This window comes from Elephas maximus, chromosome 2 (genome assembly GCF_024166365.1).
Source record: "Elephas maximus indicus isolate mEleMax1 chromosome 2, mEleMax1 primary haplotype, whole genome shotgun sequence".
Lineage (NCBI taxonomy): Eukaryota > Metazoa > Chordata > Mammalia > Proboscidea > Elephantidae > Elephas > Elephas maximus.
In genome coordinates, this window is record NC_064820.1 from 164,766,699 (window position 1) to 164,781,908 (window position 15,210).

Below are 15,210 nucleotides of genomic sequence, written 5' to 3' on the forward strand. Positions count from 1 at the left end.
CATGCTTTTATTCATTCAATTCGTACGACTACCCGGGTGGAGAATAGCATTACTTCCATTTTGCAGATGATGAAACTGAGGCCCAGAGACATTCTATATTAGCCTAATATATGACCACTGCTCCAATTATTTCTTCAGTTCAATGCCTTTCCCTAAACAGTAACCAAGTCACCCAACCCCTACCTCTCCCCAAGCTGAGAAACTGGCCTGGGCAGGTGGAACCCTTATCTGGGGAGGGAAACAGTGTGAGTCCTCTGCCACTGAGATGGCAGCAATGGATTGAGGGCACCCATCCTGAGGTCAGATAGGCCTAGGTCCATGTTCTAGTTCTGTTGTGTGATTTTGGATCAGTTCCTTGATTTCTCTGAGTCTCAATTCCCTTATCTGAAAAATGGGGCAAATAGAATTACAGCATTGTTGTGAAAATCCAAACCAGGTAAAGCACTAGAACAATCCTGCCACATAGTTAGTATTAGCCACAGTGGTAGCATAAGTAGTCCTTGTCTTCAGCACAAAGGATGAACTTGGGAGGTGATGGATGGCCAGCAGTGGGGGGACCACAGTCAGGGAAGGGGAACAGGACAAACAGCCTCTCTGGGTTGGGTTTGTCCGTCTGCTCGCTCTGTCTCATTTGTTGCCCGTGTGTTTCAGGTGGTGGCAGTGTACCCCTTTGTGGCCAGAAGCAGCCATGAAGTAAGTCTGCTGCCAGGCCAGCCGGTGACTGTCCTGGAGGCCCAGGACAAGAAGGGGAACCCGGAATGGAGTCTTGTGGATGTGAATGGACAGAGAGGCTACGTGCCCTCCAGCTTCCTGGCCCGGGCCCCAAGCCCCGCTCTGTGGGGCTGGAGACTACCCTCTTAGATGCTGCCTTGGAGCCCACATTGCCACAGGGATGAGGAGGCTCAGAGGCTGTGACCCGGGAGGGAAAGGAAGCAAAGAAAAGGCAGGGGTGGAAGAGGAGATCGGGCTAGGGTGGGGTGAAGGGCACCCAGAAGGCCGCCACAGGAGGTGGGTGGGCCTTCCAGAATGCCTGGCATGGATGGGCATGAAAGGCTTTATGGCATTCCCAGGGCTCCAGCCAGGACCACTCATGTCTGCAAAAAGAAGTGGTTGCAACTTGGGATCACCATACCCTGGACGGCAGGTCACAGCTGATTGGCCAGATGTGCCTACAACTTCTGGCCAGTCTTACCTGAGCCCCATTCAGGCCTGTCCATGCGAGTGGGTCACCCAGGTGAATGTTACCTGTCTGCTGTGTGGCTGCAGGAGAAGTAGAGAACTACCTCCTAGATGTGGTGTCAGGAGACACCATAGCTGAGCAGCCACCTATGATTCCTGCATGCTGGGAGCTGAGTTGTCTCGGTCATGAACCCCAGGGCCCTCTCCAGGGATTTGTCAATGCAGTGGCAGGGCTCCCAGGAGACTCTTGGCTGGACCTTGGGAGGGAGTATGTTCAAGTCACAGTTCTGGAATGTGTGTGGGCAAATGCAGAGGCTGTTCCAGGGAAGAAGGGATTTTCAGGGTGTGTTAGGTGGCGTGTGTGAGGCTGTTGGCAGCAGTTATAAACACTGTAGCTGTGTTCTCTGGACTAGGGGACCAAGCAGCATGCAAATCATAAAGGAAGCTCTGAGAAGCAGGTAATTAAAGGTGTAGTGGGTGGGGGAGGTTAAGTAATGCCTTGGTTTCCTGATTCCAGGTAGAAGGGGAGTCAGGGGGAATCCTGGATGGTTCCAGGAGGCCAATGAGGGCCTGGAGACAGCAGTGAACATGATAGCCTTGGCTGTGGGGCCTTAGACATATGACACAACCTCAGTTTTACCATCCATAAAGTCCTAACTCCCAGGGCTGCGGTGAGAATGGCTTGAGGCTAAGGATGTGAGGCCCCTTGTAAATTGTGAAATGTGATATCACTGTCAATTACTATTGGTAGCAGGTGGCACCAGCAGTGGTCTCAGGATGGCCCCAGCCACCAGCTGGCCCAGGCTGGCAAACAGAAGCATTTATGCTGTCACCCGTATTCCCATGCCCACAGCAGACGTTATTAATCAATATGGCGTCCTTTCCCATAAACCCTGGTTCTACCTCAGGATCCTTCTCAATACGTTATTCCACGTAGCCCATCTCCTGAACTCGGTGAGATCAAACCTGTTGTCCATCTCTTTTTTGAACCTGGAAATTGAAGCCCCTCAAAACAGTTCCTGTTCAAGGAAGAACAACTCATTGGGGCACTTTCAGGTGTAGCCACTGGTGGGTCCTCATCTCTAGGTTGTTGCTTTGGGCTCAGAGTCATGGCAAGATCCACAGAAGGGAGAAAAGGTGATCCCATGTGATCTTAATACAAATTACAAAGTTTGAAACCAACCCACGTTACAGCGTATGTAAAAACAGGTGGCAGTTTAGATTTGTTTCCAAGGCTTTCTCTGTGTTATTATAACTGCAGTGCCTAAAGCTGTTAGCTCTGGCTTTTGAAGGGCTCTCAGGAATTATATACATGTCTGTGTCAGACAGACAATAACGTTCCTCCTCTGGGCTTGTTAAAGCATGAAGACTCAGCATAATGCAAGAGAAACCCAGTCCCACAATCCCTTCCCCAGCTCCAAACTCGCTTTACAAGACGCTCTTGTTTCATTTTCCTTTCTCTTTCCTGCTCAGATTTCTTATAAAAATAGGAAGTGTAGTGGAGCAGATAATAAAATAGGAGACCCATTTGTGGGTCCACAAATACCAAGAGCCTACTGTGTGCTGGCATGGTGATGGCCTCTATCTCTGTGGTCCTCAACTGGGCTGCTCACCAGGGGAGCAGGTGACTGGGCCAGGATCCCCCTGCCCCCCCAGAGATCCTGATGTAATGGTCTGGGGTGTGGCCCAAGCTGTAGGAATTCAGAAGGGTCCCCAGGGGTTTCCAATGTGTGGTCAGGGGTATGAACCTCTGCCCTAGAGACGCAGGGGCAGAAGAGATAGTCCCGAGCTCAGAGACAGCCATGAGCCATAAGCTCGCGTGTGCCCCATTTGAGCTTTGTACTAGATGTTTCGAAAGGCCTTTTCTGGACAGGCAGCTTTAGAGGCAGTTTGAATTGGGACAGCCTATTCTGTCAGGTCCCAGAATGTATATTTATTAAGTGCCATTAAAAGGGACCAGAGTGAAAATTGGATGTTCTTGTACGTATAAGAAAGAGAACAGAAATATACTTGGAACCAAGTCTATCTCATGAACGGAAAATAAAAATGTACTCAGTAACACATGGGCTATGGTTTCTCATAGGCTAGGGGATGAGATTAAAAGTCACTGAAGGGTGAGAAAATGCGTATTGAGAAGATGGAGAATGGCCAGAATTTTCTCCAGGGAACTCTGTGTAATGTGCCCTTTTTCCCCCAGATGCCTAGAACCACTGTACTGTGTCTTATTTATTTCACTGTTGGGCTGCCACACGCTAAACTTGTGAAGGTATTTGCCTATGAACCAAACAGGACTTCCAGAAGTTGAAGACTGATTCACAAGGGTGTCCCTTGCTCTTTGCAATGGAGTGAGACCTCTTTAACCCTTTGGGCCCCAATGCAGTTTTGGATGTGAAGACAAGATTATAACATCAAAGGAAAGATGAATGAATCCTTGGTTAATATGATGAGCACTTGCTCAGTGAGTAACTGATGTGAACTGCTAGGAATAAAGAACTTCAAAGATGAAAATGTTTCTGGAATTTGTATGGCTCTAACAGTTGGATAGTTGGATGCCTCGGTGTTCCATTTACTCACTGAACACTTGCTATGTATATAAATGGCACCTTGTTCATTCATGCTTTCACTTAACAAGTGTCTACTGCATACCCTTGATGCCTCCAGGAGCGGGCCTTTCCTGCTGGGGAACAGTGAGAAATGAGACAGATCGGGTCCCTGTTCTTTCAGGGGGAGACAGACAAGGCAACAATCAGTTTCCCATAGTGTAAGTGTTAGGATAGGCGCAGTGGCAGTTCAGTGGTAGAATTCTCACCTTCCATGTGGGAGACCCGGCTTCCATTCCCTGCCAATGTGCCTCGAGTGTAGCTATCACTCGTCTGTTGGTGGAGGCTTGAGTGTTCTGTGATGCTGAACAGGTTTCAGTGGAGCTTCCAGACCGAGACAGACTAGGAAGAAAGGCCCAGCAATCTACTTCTGAAAATATCAGCCAAAGAAAACTCTATGTGCTGTTTGTCTTTTTGTTAAGTTATCCAAGTTTTATATATATTTTGGTTATTAGATTCTTATCAGATGTATGGTATCTTAATTATCTATTGCCGTTGTAATAGAAATACCACAAGTGGATGGCATTAACAAACAGAAGTTTATACTCTCACAGTCTGGGAGGCTGGAAACCTGAATTCAGGGCACCAGCTCGAGGGGAAGGCTTTTGCTCTCTGTTGGCTCTGGAGGAAATTCCTTTTCATCAATCTTCCCCTGGTCTAGGAGCTCCTCAGCGCAGGGACCCTGGGTCCAAAGGATGCCCTCTGCACCTGGCACTAGTTTCTTTGTGGTAGGAGGTCCTTCAGTCTCTCTGCTCTCCTGTCTCTTCCATATCTCAAAAGAGATTGGCTCATGATACAACCTAATCTGACAGATTGAATCCTGCCTCCTTAACATCATAGAGGTAGGATTTACAACACATAAGAAAATCACATCAGATGACAAAATAGTGGACAATCACAGAATACTGGGAATGGTGGCCTAGTCAAGTTGACGCACATTTTGCGGGGGACACAATTCAATTTATAACATTTGGTTTCCAAGGATACTCTCCCAGTCGGTAGCTTGCCTTTTCACTTTTTTGGTCAAGACTTTTGATGAACAAAAGTTTTTAATTTTTCTGAGGTCTCATGTATTTATTTAGTCTTTTGCTGTTTGTGTTTTTGTTGTTAGATAATCTGTTGTTAAAAGCTAGGCCCTACAGCATTGCCCCGGTGTTTTCTTCTAAGAGTTTTATAGTTTTAGTTTGCACATTTAGGGCCTTCATCCATTTTGAATTTGTTTTTGTGTATGGTGTGAGGCATGGATCCTATTTCATTTTTTTGCATGTGGAAATCCAGTTTTCCCAACATCATTTATTGAAGAGATTTTTCTTTCCCCATCAACTGAACTTAGCACCCTTGTCAAAAATCAGTTGACCATAGATGTGTGGGTTTATTTCCAGACTCCCAATTCTATTTCCTTGGTCTGTGTGTCTATTGCTATACCAGTACCAGACTGTTTTGATTACTGTAGCTGTATATGTTTTAAAGCTTTGACAACTTAACAACAAAAAGACAAATAATCAAATCATAAAATGGAAAAAATACTTAACTAGACATTTCACCAAAATGGACATTCAAATGGCCACCAAACATATGAAAAAATGCTCAGCATCATTAGTCATTAGAGAAATGCAAATCAAAACCACAATGAGATACCATTTCACTCCCGCTAGGATGGCTAAGATAAAAAATAAATAACGAATGTTGGCAAGGATGTGGGGAAATTGGAACTCTTACCCATTGCTGGTGGGAATGCAAAATTGTACAGCCATTGTGGAAAACTGTGTGGCAGTTCCTCAAAAAACTAAAAATGGAACTATCAAGTATATACCCAGAAGACTTGAAAGCAGAGACCCAGAGACTTGTACGCCAATGTTCGTTGCAGCACTATTCACAATAGCCCAAATGTGGAAACAGCTCAAATGTCTGTCTACAAATGAATGGATAAACAGAATGTGGTCCATGCATATAACGGAGCACTACTCAGCCAGTAGGAGAAATGCAGTCTTGATACACGCCACAATATGGATGGAGCCGGAGGACATTATGCGAGTGAACTAAGTCAATCACAAAAGGACAAACATTGTATGACCTCACTTATATGAAAAGACAAGAAAAGATAAATGTATAGAGACCAAAGTTTATTACCTGGTAGCATAGTGGGCAAGTGCTATGGCTGCTAACCAAAGTGTCGGCAGTTCAAATCCGCCAGGCACTCCTTGGAAACTCTTTGGGGAAGTTCTACTCTGTCCTAAAGGTTTGCTATGGGTCGGAATCGACTCGACGGCACTGGTTTGGTTTTTTGGTTTTGTACGAGGGGCAGGAAGGAGGGTGGAAGAGAGAGTGGAAAATGGTGATGGAAAAATTGCATTGATTAAGGGTAGGGTTGCACAGCCAATTATTTCAATTGGTGTCAATAAGTCGTACACTTAAAATAAGTTGAATTGGCAAAAGTTATGTGATAGATATATTTACAACGACAAAAAAAAAAAAAAAAGAGTAGCTGCTGAGACAACTTATGTACAACCAAAAACCTCATGGGATTCGATTCCTTGGTTTGGAGGTTTAAGGTCATGGTTTCACAGGACATCCCAGTTAATTGACCTAATAACGTGTTTAGTGCTTCTGTTCTACCTCCTAGTTCATTGCATAGTGCTTGGAGTCTTAAAAGCTTGCAAGCGACCATCCAAGGCATGACAATTGGTCTCTAGTCTCCTGGAGCAACAAAGGAAGGAGAGTGAGGAATAGAAGGAGGATATGGAATGTGTGGCTAATGCCTCCATGAACAACTGCCTCCCTTGCCATGAGACCAGAAGAACTGGATGTTCTCCAGCTACCATTACTGAACATTTTGATCTGCTTCTGTACAGGTTACAGCCAAGAAAACCCTATGGAGCAGTTCTACCCTGTAACACATGGTGTCACCATAAGTCAGAATCAACTCCATGACAATCAACAATAACAACAAAAGCAGATTACCGTCCATAATGTGGATGAGCCTCAACCAATCATTTGAAGCTCTACAAGCAAAAAGGGAGTTTTCCCTAGGGTGTATTCTGTCTCAGGACTATTATAAATGGACATGTTGCTAGAACTTTTCACTCTTCCCAACACCTGACGTATGGATTTTGGGACACGAGCGGCAAGAGTCTCCAGCCTGTCACCTGGCCTATGGATATTGGACTTGCCAGCCCCCCACAATTGTATGAGCCAATTCCTTAATATATGCATATATGTAGAGAGAGAGAGAGAGCCCGGGTGGCTCAGCTATTAACCAAAAAGTCAGTGGTTCAAATCCACCAGCTGCTCAATGGAGAGAAGACCTGGTGATCTGCTTCCATAAAGATTACATCCTAGGAAACCCTATGGGGCGGTTCTATTCTGTCATATGAGGTTACTATGAGTCAAAATTGACTCAACAGTACACAACAACATGATATACATATATATGTGTGTGTACACACACACACACATATGTATATATAAAAGCAGTTTCTGCGAATCACCTCCAACTCATGGTGACCCTGTGTGTGTTAGCATAGAACTGTGATCCATAGGGTTTTCAGAGGCTGGGTTTTTGACAGTAGATCACCAGGACTTTTTTCCATAGTGGTGTGAAAAGTAGCCAGTGATTGGCCTTAGAAAACCTAAGTTCAAGGCCTACTTGACCATAAGCAAGAAGCAAACTTACTTATGGATTCCTTATGTGAAGAAGTTTGATGAGGGCCCCACTTAGCCCCCAAAGTACTCACTGTAGAACTCTAGCTTGTCTCAAGGGGTCCCTGAGCTCACACCACCAGGATGTAACTGCAAGCATGATGTCATTTTAGGGCCTGTTGTGGTAGGGCAGAACCTAAAATGTCACAAGCTGGGAGTCAGGAAAGAGCTGGATTCCATGCATCTTTTTATTGGTAATTTCTGAGCCCAACTTTCTTTCCTATTTGATCATCTGTAAAATAGGTATGGCAATTCCTGTTCGCACAGGGTGGGTGAGAGGATTAAATGAGATAACCAGTGCAAATGGTGATAGATCATATGGTAGCATCACCAACGTGCAATTATAAGACGTGTGAACTGTGACTACCAGGTGGCAGCAGAGGGCACCAAACACCTGAGAGTTGGGGTGGGAGGTACCATTGGGATCAAACAGAAATGCCCATGGTGCTACGCAAGTAACGCAAATGAGAGAAAAGTCCAGGCGAGAGACACTAGGGAGTGGTGAGGACTGTGGTGGCCCAGAGCATGCACACTCCGTCTAAAGGAACCACAGCTTCTTGGCTCCAACCAATTGTAGACACATCAGAGTACGAACTTAGTAGTGCCAGATATTCTGATTTTTCAAGAGAAACCAGAAACTAGGGTTTTTTATTTTATTTTTTTATGTGAAATCTCCTGTGTAGAGACTGTGGTTCAAAACAGGCCCCGTCTTTGCATCTTCTGCTTCAGTGTGGGTTGACTGCTCCAGCTGGGCATTTCCTCTGGAGAATCAGTTTCCAATCTTTATACTTCCTGTGAAATGCCTTTACGTGTCCCCAGTTTACTCAGCACTCCACTGGGTGTTAGTTTTCTGTCTTTATATCTAAGGGGAATATTGTTTCCTTTTATGTTATTATTACTGTTTTCAGATTTCATTATCGTTGGCCATATTTTTCTGGCCCACCAGTGAGGGTCCCTGTAGTATCTATGTCACAAGGTTTCTTCTGAGGATTAAATAAAATCCTGGTATAAATCACCTAGCACAGAACCTGGTTCATACTCTAAAAAGAGAACAAAAATCAGTTGCCGTCCCATCAATTCCTACCACGGTGGCCCTATGTCAGTGCAGAACGGTGCTCCACAGGGTTTTCAATGGCTGATATTTTGGAAGTGATCACCAGGCCTTTCTTCGTGGACATCTCTGAGTGGACTCAACCTCTCACCTTTCAGTTAGCAGCCGAGTGCGTTAACCATTTGCACCACCTGGAGACTCTTGCTCATACTTAGTGCTCAATAAACATAGTTATCATTATTACAGGGACTTCAGGAGAGATGGCATGAAGTTTGGAGGAAGGTTTGCAGGGCCTGTCTGTCTCCCTGTGCGTGGAGTGGTGACAAAGCCTAGCCCAGTTCCCTAGGTAGAGGTCCAGGCTCCTTAGGAACTGGCTGGGTTTGGGCACAGCTCTTTCCTCAGAGGCTGCTGCCCTCTTGTCACGCCCCAAAGGTATTCCGGTGCCTCTCCCTCATCTGCCATCCTATGTGCTGCCAGTCAGGTCAGGGTGGGCAGGTTTCCCATCCAGGGCAATGCTCACGGACACAGCGCCCTAGATCCTCTCTTGCCTCCCTCCAGCTATAGGGCTTTCCACGGTCCACTGCACTCAGACAAGGTGGGCAGATAATCAGGCTTTCATCAGGCACTCTTGATACTACTGGAGCAGTTTCTCTGGACATAGGCTTAGGGTCCCTTGCAGTTTGTCCTCCTGGACTTTGACTTATGGCTGGCCTAGGAGCATCAACTACTACTGTTCAGTAAGGTATATATGGTCTCAGGCAGCCCCCATGTTTCCAGAACTTCTCAGGGTACTTCTGGGATCCCCATCTCGGGCCTGCCTGCCCCATCAGGGTCTGGGCATCCATGGGGCCGTGAATGGGAACAGAGCTCTAAACAATGGTGGCAGGTTTGGCAGAGCCCTGGACCCTGGGCAGACTGGAGTCAGAGCTACCCCTCCTGAGCAGCTCGAATCTCCAGAGATTGGTTATTTGCTTGTTTGTTCTCACATTCATTCCCTGTCCTGCTCTGCTCTGTATTGCTGGGGACTCTATTTCCCAGGCTTCTTTGCTCTCTGGTTTCTTGGTAGGTTCGGCCAATGGAAGGCACTGGCAGGTGGGAGGAAGGGAAAAGCCAAGGTATTTGCCTCCCTCTCACTGATTCAGGGAGCATCTCTGTCAGTGGCTAGGTCTCAAGCTTGGTTCCAGCTCTCACTGGACAGCTCCCCAGCCCTTATGCTCCCAGGTCCTGTTGGACAGGACTGGCTATGTTTCCATTTCTGTCAGATGGCCCAGATCCTGGATGCCAGTTACACTGTCTCTCCCCTGAGTTCCTCCTCTCTTGGGGTTGTAGTGTCTTTTTGCTGTTGCTAATCTCTGTGGTGTTTCTTAGATCTTCTTTCACTGGTGTAACCTCCTCCCTATATTAAATTCCTTCTGCTCAAAATGCAGAGAGTGGTTTCCATTTCCTGACTAATAAACCAATAGCAGCCAGGGGTGCAGAAAGGGTTGGCTAGTGGCACGATGGGACCCAGGTACCTCTGCGTCTCAGGCTGCCCAGACCTCTTGGAAGATTAGGGATTCTCACCAGGTCTCTCTGCACTTCCCAGGGTCAGGGGACTGTCCAGCCTTCTCAACATGGAGCTCTTGGAAGCGTCTTCATCCCCAGACAGTGAGTGAGTCAGGCTCCAGGGTCAGTAGCTATGGGAGTCTGCTGAGCTTCCCGCAGTCTTGGCCAGCTGAGGCTGTTCCTGCAGGCCCCAGAGTAGACGGCCAGGAGGAGAGCCACTAGCCACTGTGAGAGCAGAGCCAGGCCTTGGATAAGGACCAGACCCTGTAACCCTGGGGGCGGGGGACCAGGCACCATCTTCCATCTGCAGTGCCTTGGCAAGCACCTGAGTCTGACCCTGGCTCAGAAGGGGCAGTGAGGCCTGGGTCAGGGGGACAGGAAGTGGGGGTAAAGTTCCTGGCCAGGGAAGTGGCTGCTTGTCTTGAATCTGGGGTATCAGGGCTTCTGGGGACGTCAGCAGAGCCTCTGGCCTGGGACTAGATCAGCAGATTAATAGCAATAACCTCAGCTGCTATTGAAAACTCACAGGGCTGTTTGAGGGTTATATGAGGGAATTCACTGTACATGCTTAACACAGAGCTTGGCACATAGGAGGCTTTCAGAACAGCAAGCTAAAACCAAACCAAACCAACCAACCAAACAAAAAAAAAATCCCGCTTATCTCAACAGCAGCCAGCCACTGTGGGTTTCATCCTACAGGCATATCATAAGACAAGCTGTTGGAGCCATTGGGATGGAATCCCAGACCTCTCTCTTGGGGCAGATCCAGGGCTGAAGACACAGTCCAGCTGCCAAGTTAGGAGGAGGCTGAGTCAGGTGAAGGAGTTGTAAAGTTGGGAGGGTGTGGTGGCCCTGGGGCCCACTCCCCAGGGATGTGGGGAAGGTAGCCATATCCAGAAGGCAACTGGAGCCCTGCGGGGGCACTTGAGGGCAGCAGCTCCCAGTGTCCAGACAGGACAGGGATCAAATCCAGGTCAGAGAGCAGCAAGAAGATCTTGGTCTTTGGGTCAGAGTCCTAGTATAAAACTGTGGGATCTTAGGGATCAGGCACATTAAGGAGCTGGAGAACATGGCAGGAGGCAGGATTGAGGATTGGGCACGAGGTTCCAGCCCAGTCAGCAGTTCAGGGGATTTCATGCTGAGCCCTGGGGGCTGGCCTGATATTGTTAGCTGCCATCAAGTCAGCCCCGAATTCATGGCGAACCCATGTGTTACAGAGTAGAACTGCTCCATAGGTTTTTCTTGGCTGTAATCTTTATGGAGGTAGATCATCAGGACTTTCTCTTCCATGAAGCCTCTGGATGGGTTTGAGTCTCTAGCCTTTGTTAGCTGTGAATTGCAAACTGCTTGTGTCACCCAGGCTCCTAGAGCTGCTTAAAACCCTCCCATTCGAGGAAAGAATTGGTCCTATGGGCCAAGGTGAGGTTTGACTTGGGAGGGGACCTGTGGGATAAAGAGGGAGTTGGAACTGGCAGGGTGGTTGTGTAATGGAATGAGGTTTCTTAACTTGTCCTATTAGCCGATCGAAATAAGATGGATGTCATGCCACAGTTGCAAGGGAAACAGAAAATGCAAATTTATTGCTTGCGCAAACAAGGAGCAATTGGAGCCTAGCAGCCAAAAGACCATGTGCTCTCAGCCCCAGGGGAGCTTGGAGATTTTATGCCCTCCAGTTCCTAGGGGGCAGTATTGGCGGCCAATATCCAACACCCTGATCCCTCCCATGTCCATATTTGGAGATCCAGGTGCTGAGTCATTTAAAAAGGAAGGGAACTTTCGCTTTACAAATGGGCTCCGATGCAGCTGTGTGCCAGAGAACATCTTCCTTCCAGTGAAGTTCAGGTCAGGGGCCAAGTTGGGAGCCTCGGTTCTTGAAGGTTGTGCACATGCGCCTAGATATTGCTTTGCGCATGTGTGGGATATCTGCGCCAAATTCAAACCGCGGTTAGGGCCTGTGGCGCGGTCAGGCCAAGCTGCAGTGAGAAACCAAGGCTTGGTGGGCTGCAAGGGGGTGGGGGAGAAGGAGGCTGGCTTGGCGGGCTGTGGGCGGGGGTGGGGGATCTCTGGTCGAGAGGCGGAAGCCTCAGCAGCGGCTTCAGTTGTTAGAAGTCCAGACTTCACATGCAAACACATGGGTTCAAATCCAGTCTCAACACTTACTATGTGACCTCCTTTAAACAAGTTACTTAATCTCTCTAAAACCTCGCTTTCCTCTTTGTGGGAAACCAGGAAATAGTCCTGCTTCAAAAGGTTGTTGGGATATGTAAACAGGATAAAATGAGCAAGCATTTAGCACTGTACCTGGTACCTGTAAGTGACTAATAAATGATAGATCCTTGGTCACTCAAGCCACTTTTGCTCCCTCTTTCCCCAGTATCCCTTCCAAACTTTACAGGCAGCAACGCTGTGCCTGAGTCCTTGCCTCTCTGGGCTAACACTCCCCGTGCTTTCAGCTTTTCTCCTTATGACTGTGTTCTTGACTCTTCACCAACTGAAACGCTCAGAAAAACACCCCCTCACTGCGTGAACTCTTTCAAAACTGAAAGCAAGTGTATGTCTTAAGAGGCTAAAGGTTGTTCCTCTGTGAACATCACTGTTACCATGTCCTCAAATACTCTCTAGTGATTAGAATCGGCCATCCTGAATTACTTCAGTCTCTCACAAAGCTTTCACAATCTGCTGACAGTGCAGTTGTAGATAGCCTTGCTGATGTGGTTGGTGTTTTGTGAGCACACCTTCCCCCTACTTTTTCCCCCTAAATTTCTAAATGTTTTCATTTTCAATTCTTTTTTATCCAGCCCCCCCCCCCCATAAAAAAGCTATGGGTCAGAACAGCAACTATAAAATAAAAATACAAGCACAGTCTCTCTCACACACGCATACACAGGATGTTCACATGTACTCACCCCCTTTGACAATTGGAAAAATCTCAACATCCATCCCCTTCATGTCCCCTCATCCCCACTTCCTAGGCCAGAGATTCTAAAGTATAATACTTCCCCTTAGGAGTCATGTATCCCCCACAGATACCAGTCCAAAATACTGTGTCCAGATTTATTTTCTGCAGTTTGTATTGTGAACATAATATACTTTTTAATTTTCTCAATGTATTACAACATGCATGTAATATATTATTTTAAATAAAACTGAATATTTAATCATCTCAATTCCTCCCCCAAGATTCTGCCTCACTTCTTCATCCCCCTGTAAGGTAGAGAGTCAGGAAATACCCAAAGTGAAACCAGAACCCCTCTCTGTGCCCAGAGCTTTGATGGCTGATCACCACTCCTGAATGAAGTGTCTAAAGTGCCATCAATGATCCTTCTCAACACAGTCCTCCAGGCAGGCTCAACAACTGACTGAGGTTGGCACAAGAAATTCAACTTTTTCTTTTTTTAAAGAAATGAAACATTTTGTCATCTTGGTTCTGGGCAAGAGGGGCCATTAAATTGATTCTTGTGGGGATGGATTTTGGGAAGACAAAATGGTGACTGGAGAGACAGGTAGGGAGCCCAGGGGCAGGGAAGCCTGGTGAAGAGTCTGGGGCCAGAGTGTTGGGATTTCAGAGTCAGAACCTGGACATTGAAAACACGTCTAGACTTGTGCTGCTTAGAGGCTCCATGGCTGCTAGCTTGTTCTGGCTCCTCAATAGGGAATAAAGTTCTTTTGGAAATTCAGCCTGTCTTAGTAGTCCCTGATGACCATGGAGTCGGGTAGAGGAGGCCACATGAGTAGGAGAGAAGCAGAAGGTGAATCTCAGAGGAAAGAGTTGGGTCCTTCCCTTCAGGAGGTCTTCTCTACTCACATCTGGACAGGTCTGGCCTTGCTTCTAGAGACAGACTATTTCCTGCCCTGAGCTCTGGGCCCTTGTCCAGAACAGTCATAAGCATTAGGAAGGGCCCCACGGTAGAAGCAGGTCAGCATCAGGTGAGGAGTTTTTAGTGAGATCTGGTAAGAGAAGACTTTCATATGAAGATTCTTCTTTTTGCTAGACTCCATGATAAGTGCTTGATATCCATTTGCTCATGTTAAGGCCAAAGAGAACTCTTGATTTTTCTATTCCTTCCATCGCTGCTGCAACCCCAAGGCATTACTCCTCATCTTTCTTTCTTTGTAAATGATACCACCATCCACTCAATTGTTCATGAAAAAACTTGGGATTCATTCCTGATTCCTCTCTTTCTCTCAGTGCTTCACACTCAATCCTTCAGCAAGGCCAGTCAACTTTACTGCCAAAACCTGTCCAAAATCAGTCCACTCTCTCCATCTCTCCTGCCTCCACTCTAGATGAAGCCTCCATCATCACTCACCTGGACTACTGCAGTAGCGCCTGGCTGGTCGCTTTGTTCCCGCCCTTGTCCTTCACCCCCAGTCCACTCTCCAGAGAGCAGTCAGACTAATGCTTCAGAGGAGTAAATTAGAGGAAGTCACTCTTCTCATTAAAACTGAACAAAATCCAAATGCTTTATTGTAACCTAAAAAGTCTCATGTGATCTGGCCCCTGCCTCCCTTCCCACTGCATCCTGTACCACCTTCCCCCTTTGATAGCCACTCAGCTATCAAGAACAGAGCAGATCCTGGACCCACCTTCCTCTGATTCCCAGTTCAGTCTCTACCCACTGTACCCAAATGCCTGGCCTTCAGAGAGCTCCCACAGAGCATGACATCATCAGAACTCCCAAAGACACTGACTTTTTGCCATTCCCACTGCCAACAAACACCCCCATATGGAGCTCCATGAGCCATCACCTGAGATCCCACAACAATGTCCTAACGGGCCTCCTGCCTTCTGTTCCTCCTCCCATCCCCCTTTATATGGGCAATGCCAGGGCAGCTTTCAGAAACACAGATCTGACCATGTCACTCTTTCCGTGGCATCTGTGACTTCGAGGTCACCTGGCTTCATGATCACTTGCTTATCCCTTCCCCTCCTTGAACTCTGTGCTTTGACTGAGTTGAATCTTCGCATTGCCCTCTCTGACCTCTGCACATGCTCTTCCATATGTGTGAAACACTCTTCCCCACTTTGCTCCCCCACACCCGGTAAGTCATCCTTCAAGTCTTAATGGCATGTCACTTCCTCCAGGAAGCCTTCCTTGCTTAGTTCAGCTGCTCTTCCTGAGTGTATCTCTACTC

The 15,210-nt window shown here is 47.1% G+C and overlaps 1 protein-coding gene across 3 annotated transcripts in view; it reads left to right on the forward strand.

Moving 5' to 3' along the window:
- ARHGEF37 (Rho guanine nucleotide exchange factor 37) overlaps positions 1 to 12,056 on the forward strand; it is a 75,456-nt gene extending 63,400 nt beyond the window's left edge. For 2 of the 3 annotated variants that reach the window (XM_049874046.1, XM_049874047.1), the window contains one exon: positions 652 to 5,285. In XM_049874046.1, the coding sequence (XP_049730003.1) occupies positions 652 to 861 (210 nt within the window). In that variant the 3' untranslated portion in view covers positions 862 to 5,285. Of the gene's footprint in view, positions 1 to 651; positions 5,286 to 6,631 lie in introns of those variants that run through there. The other variant, XM_049874048.1, reaches the window with a different exon arrangement.
- Positions 12,057 to 15,210: the final 3,154 nt, after the last annotated feature.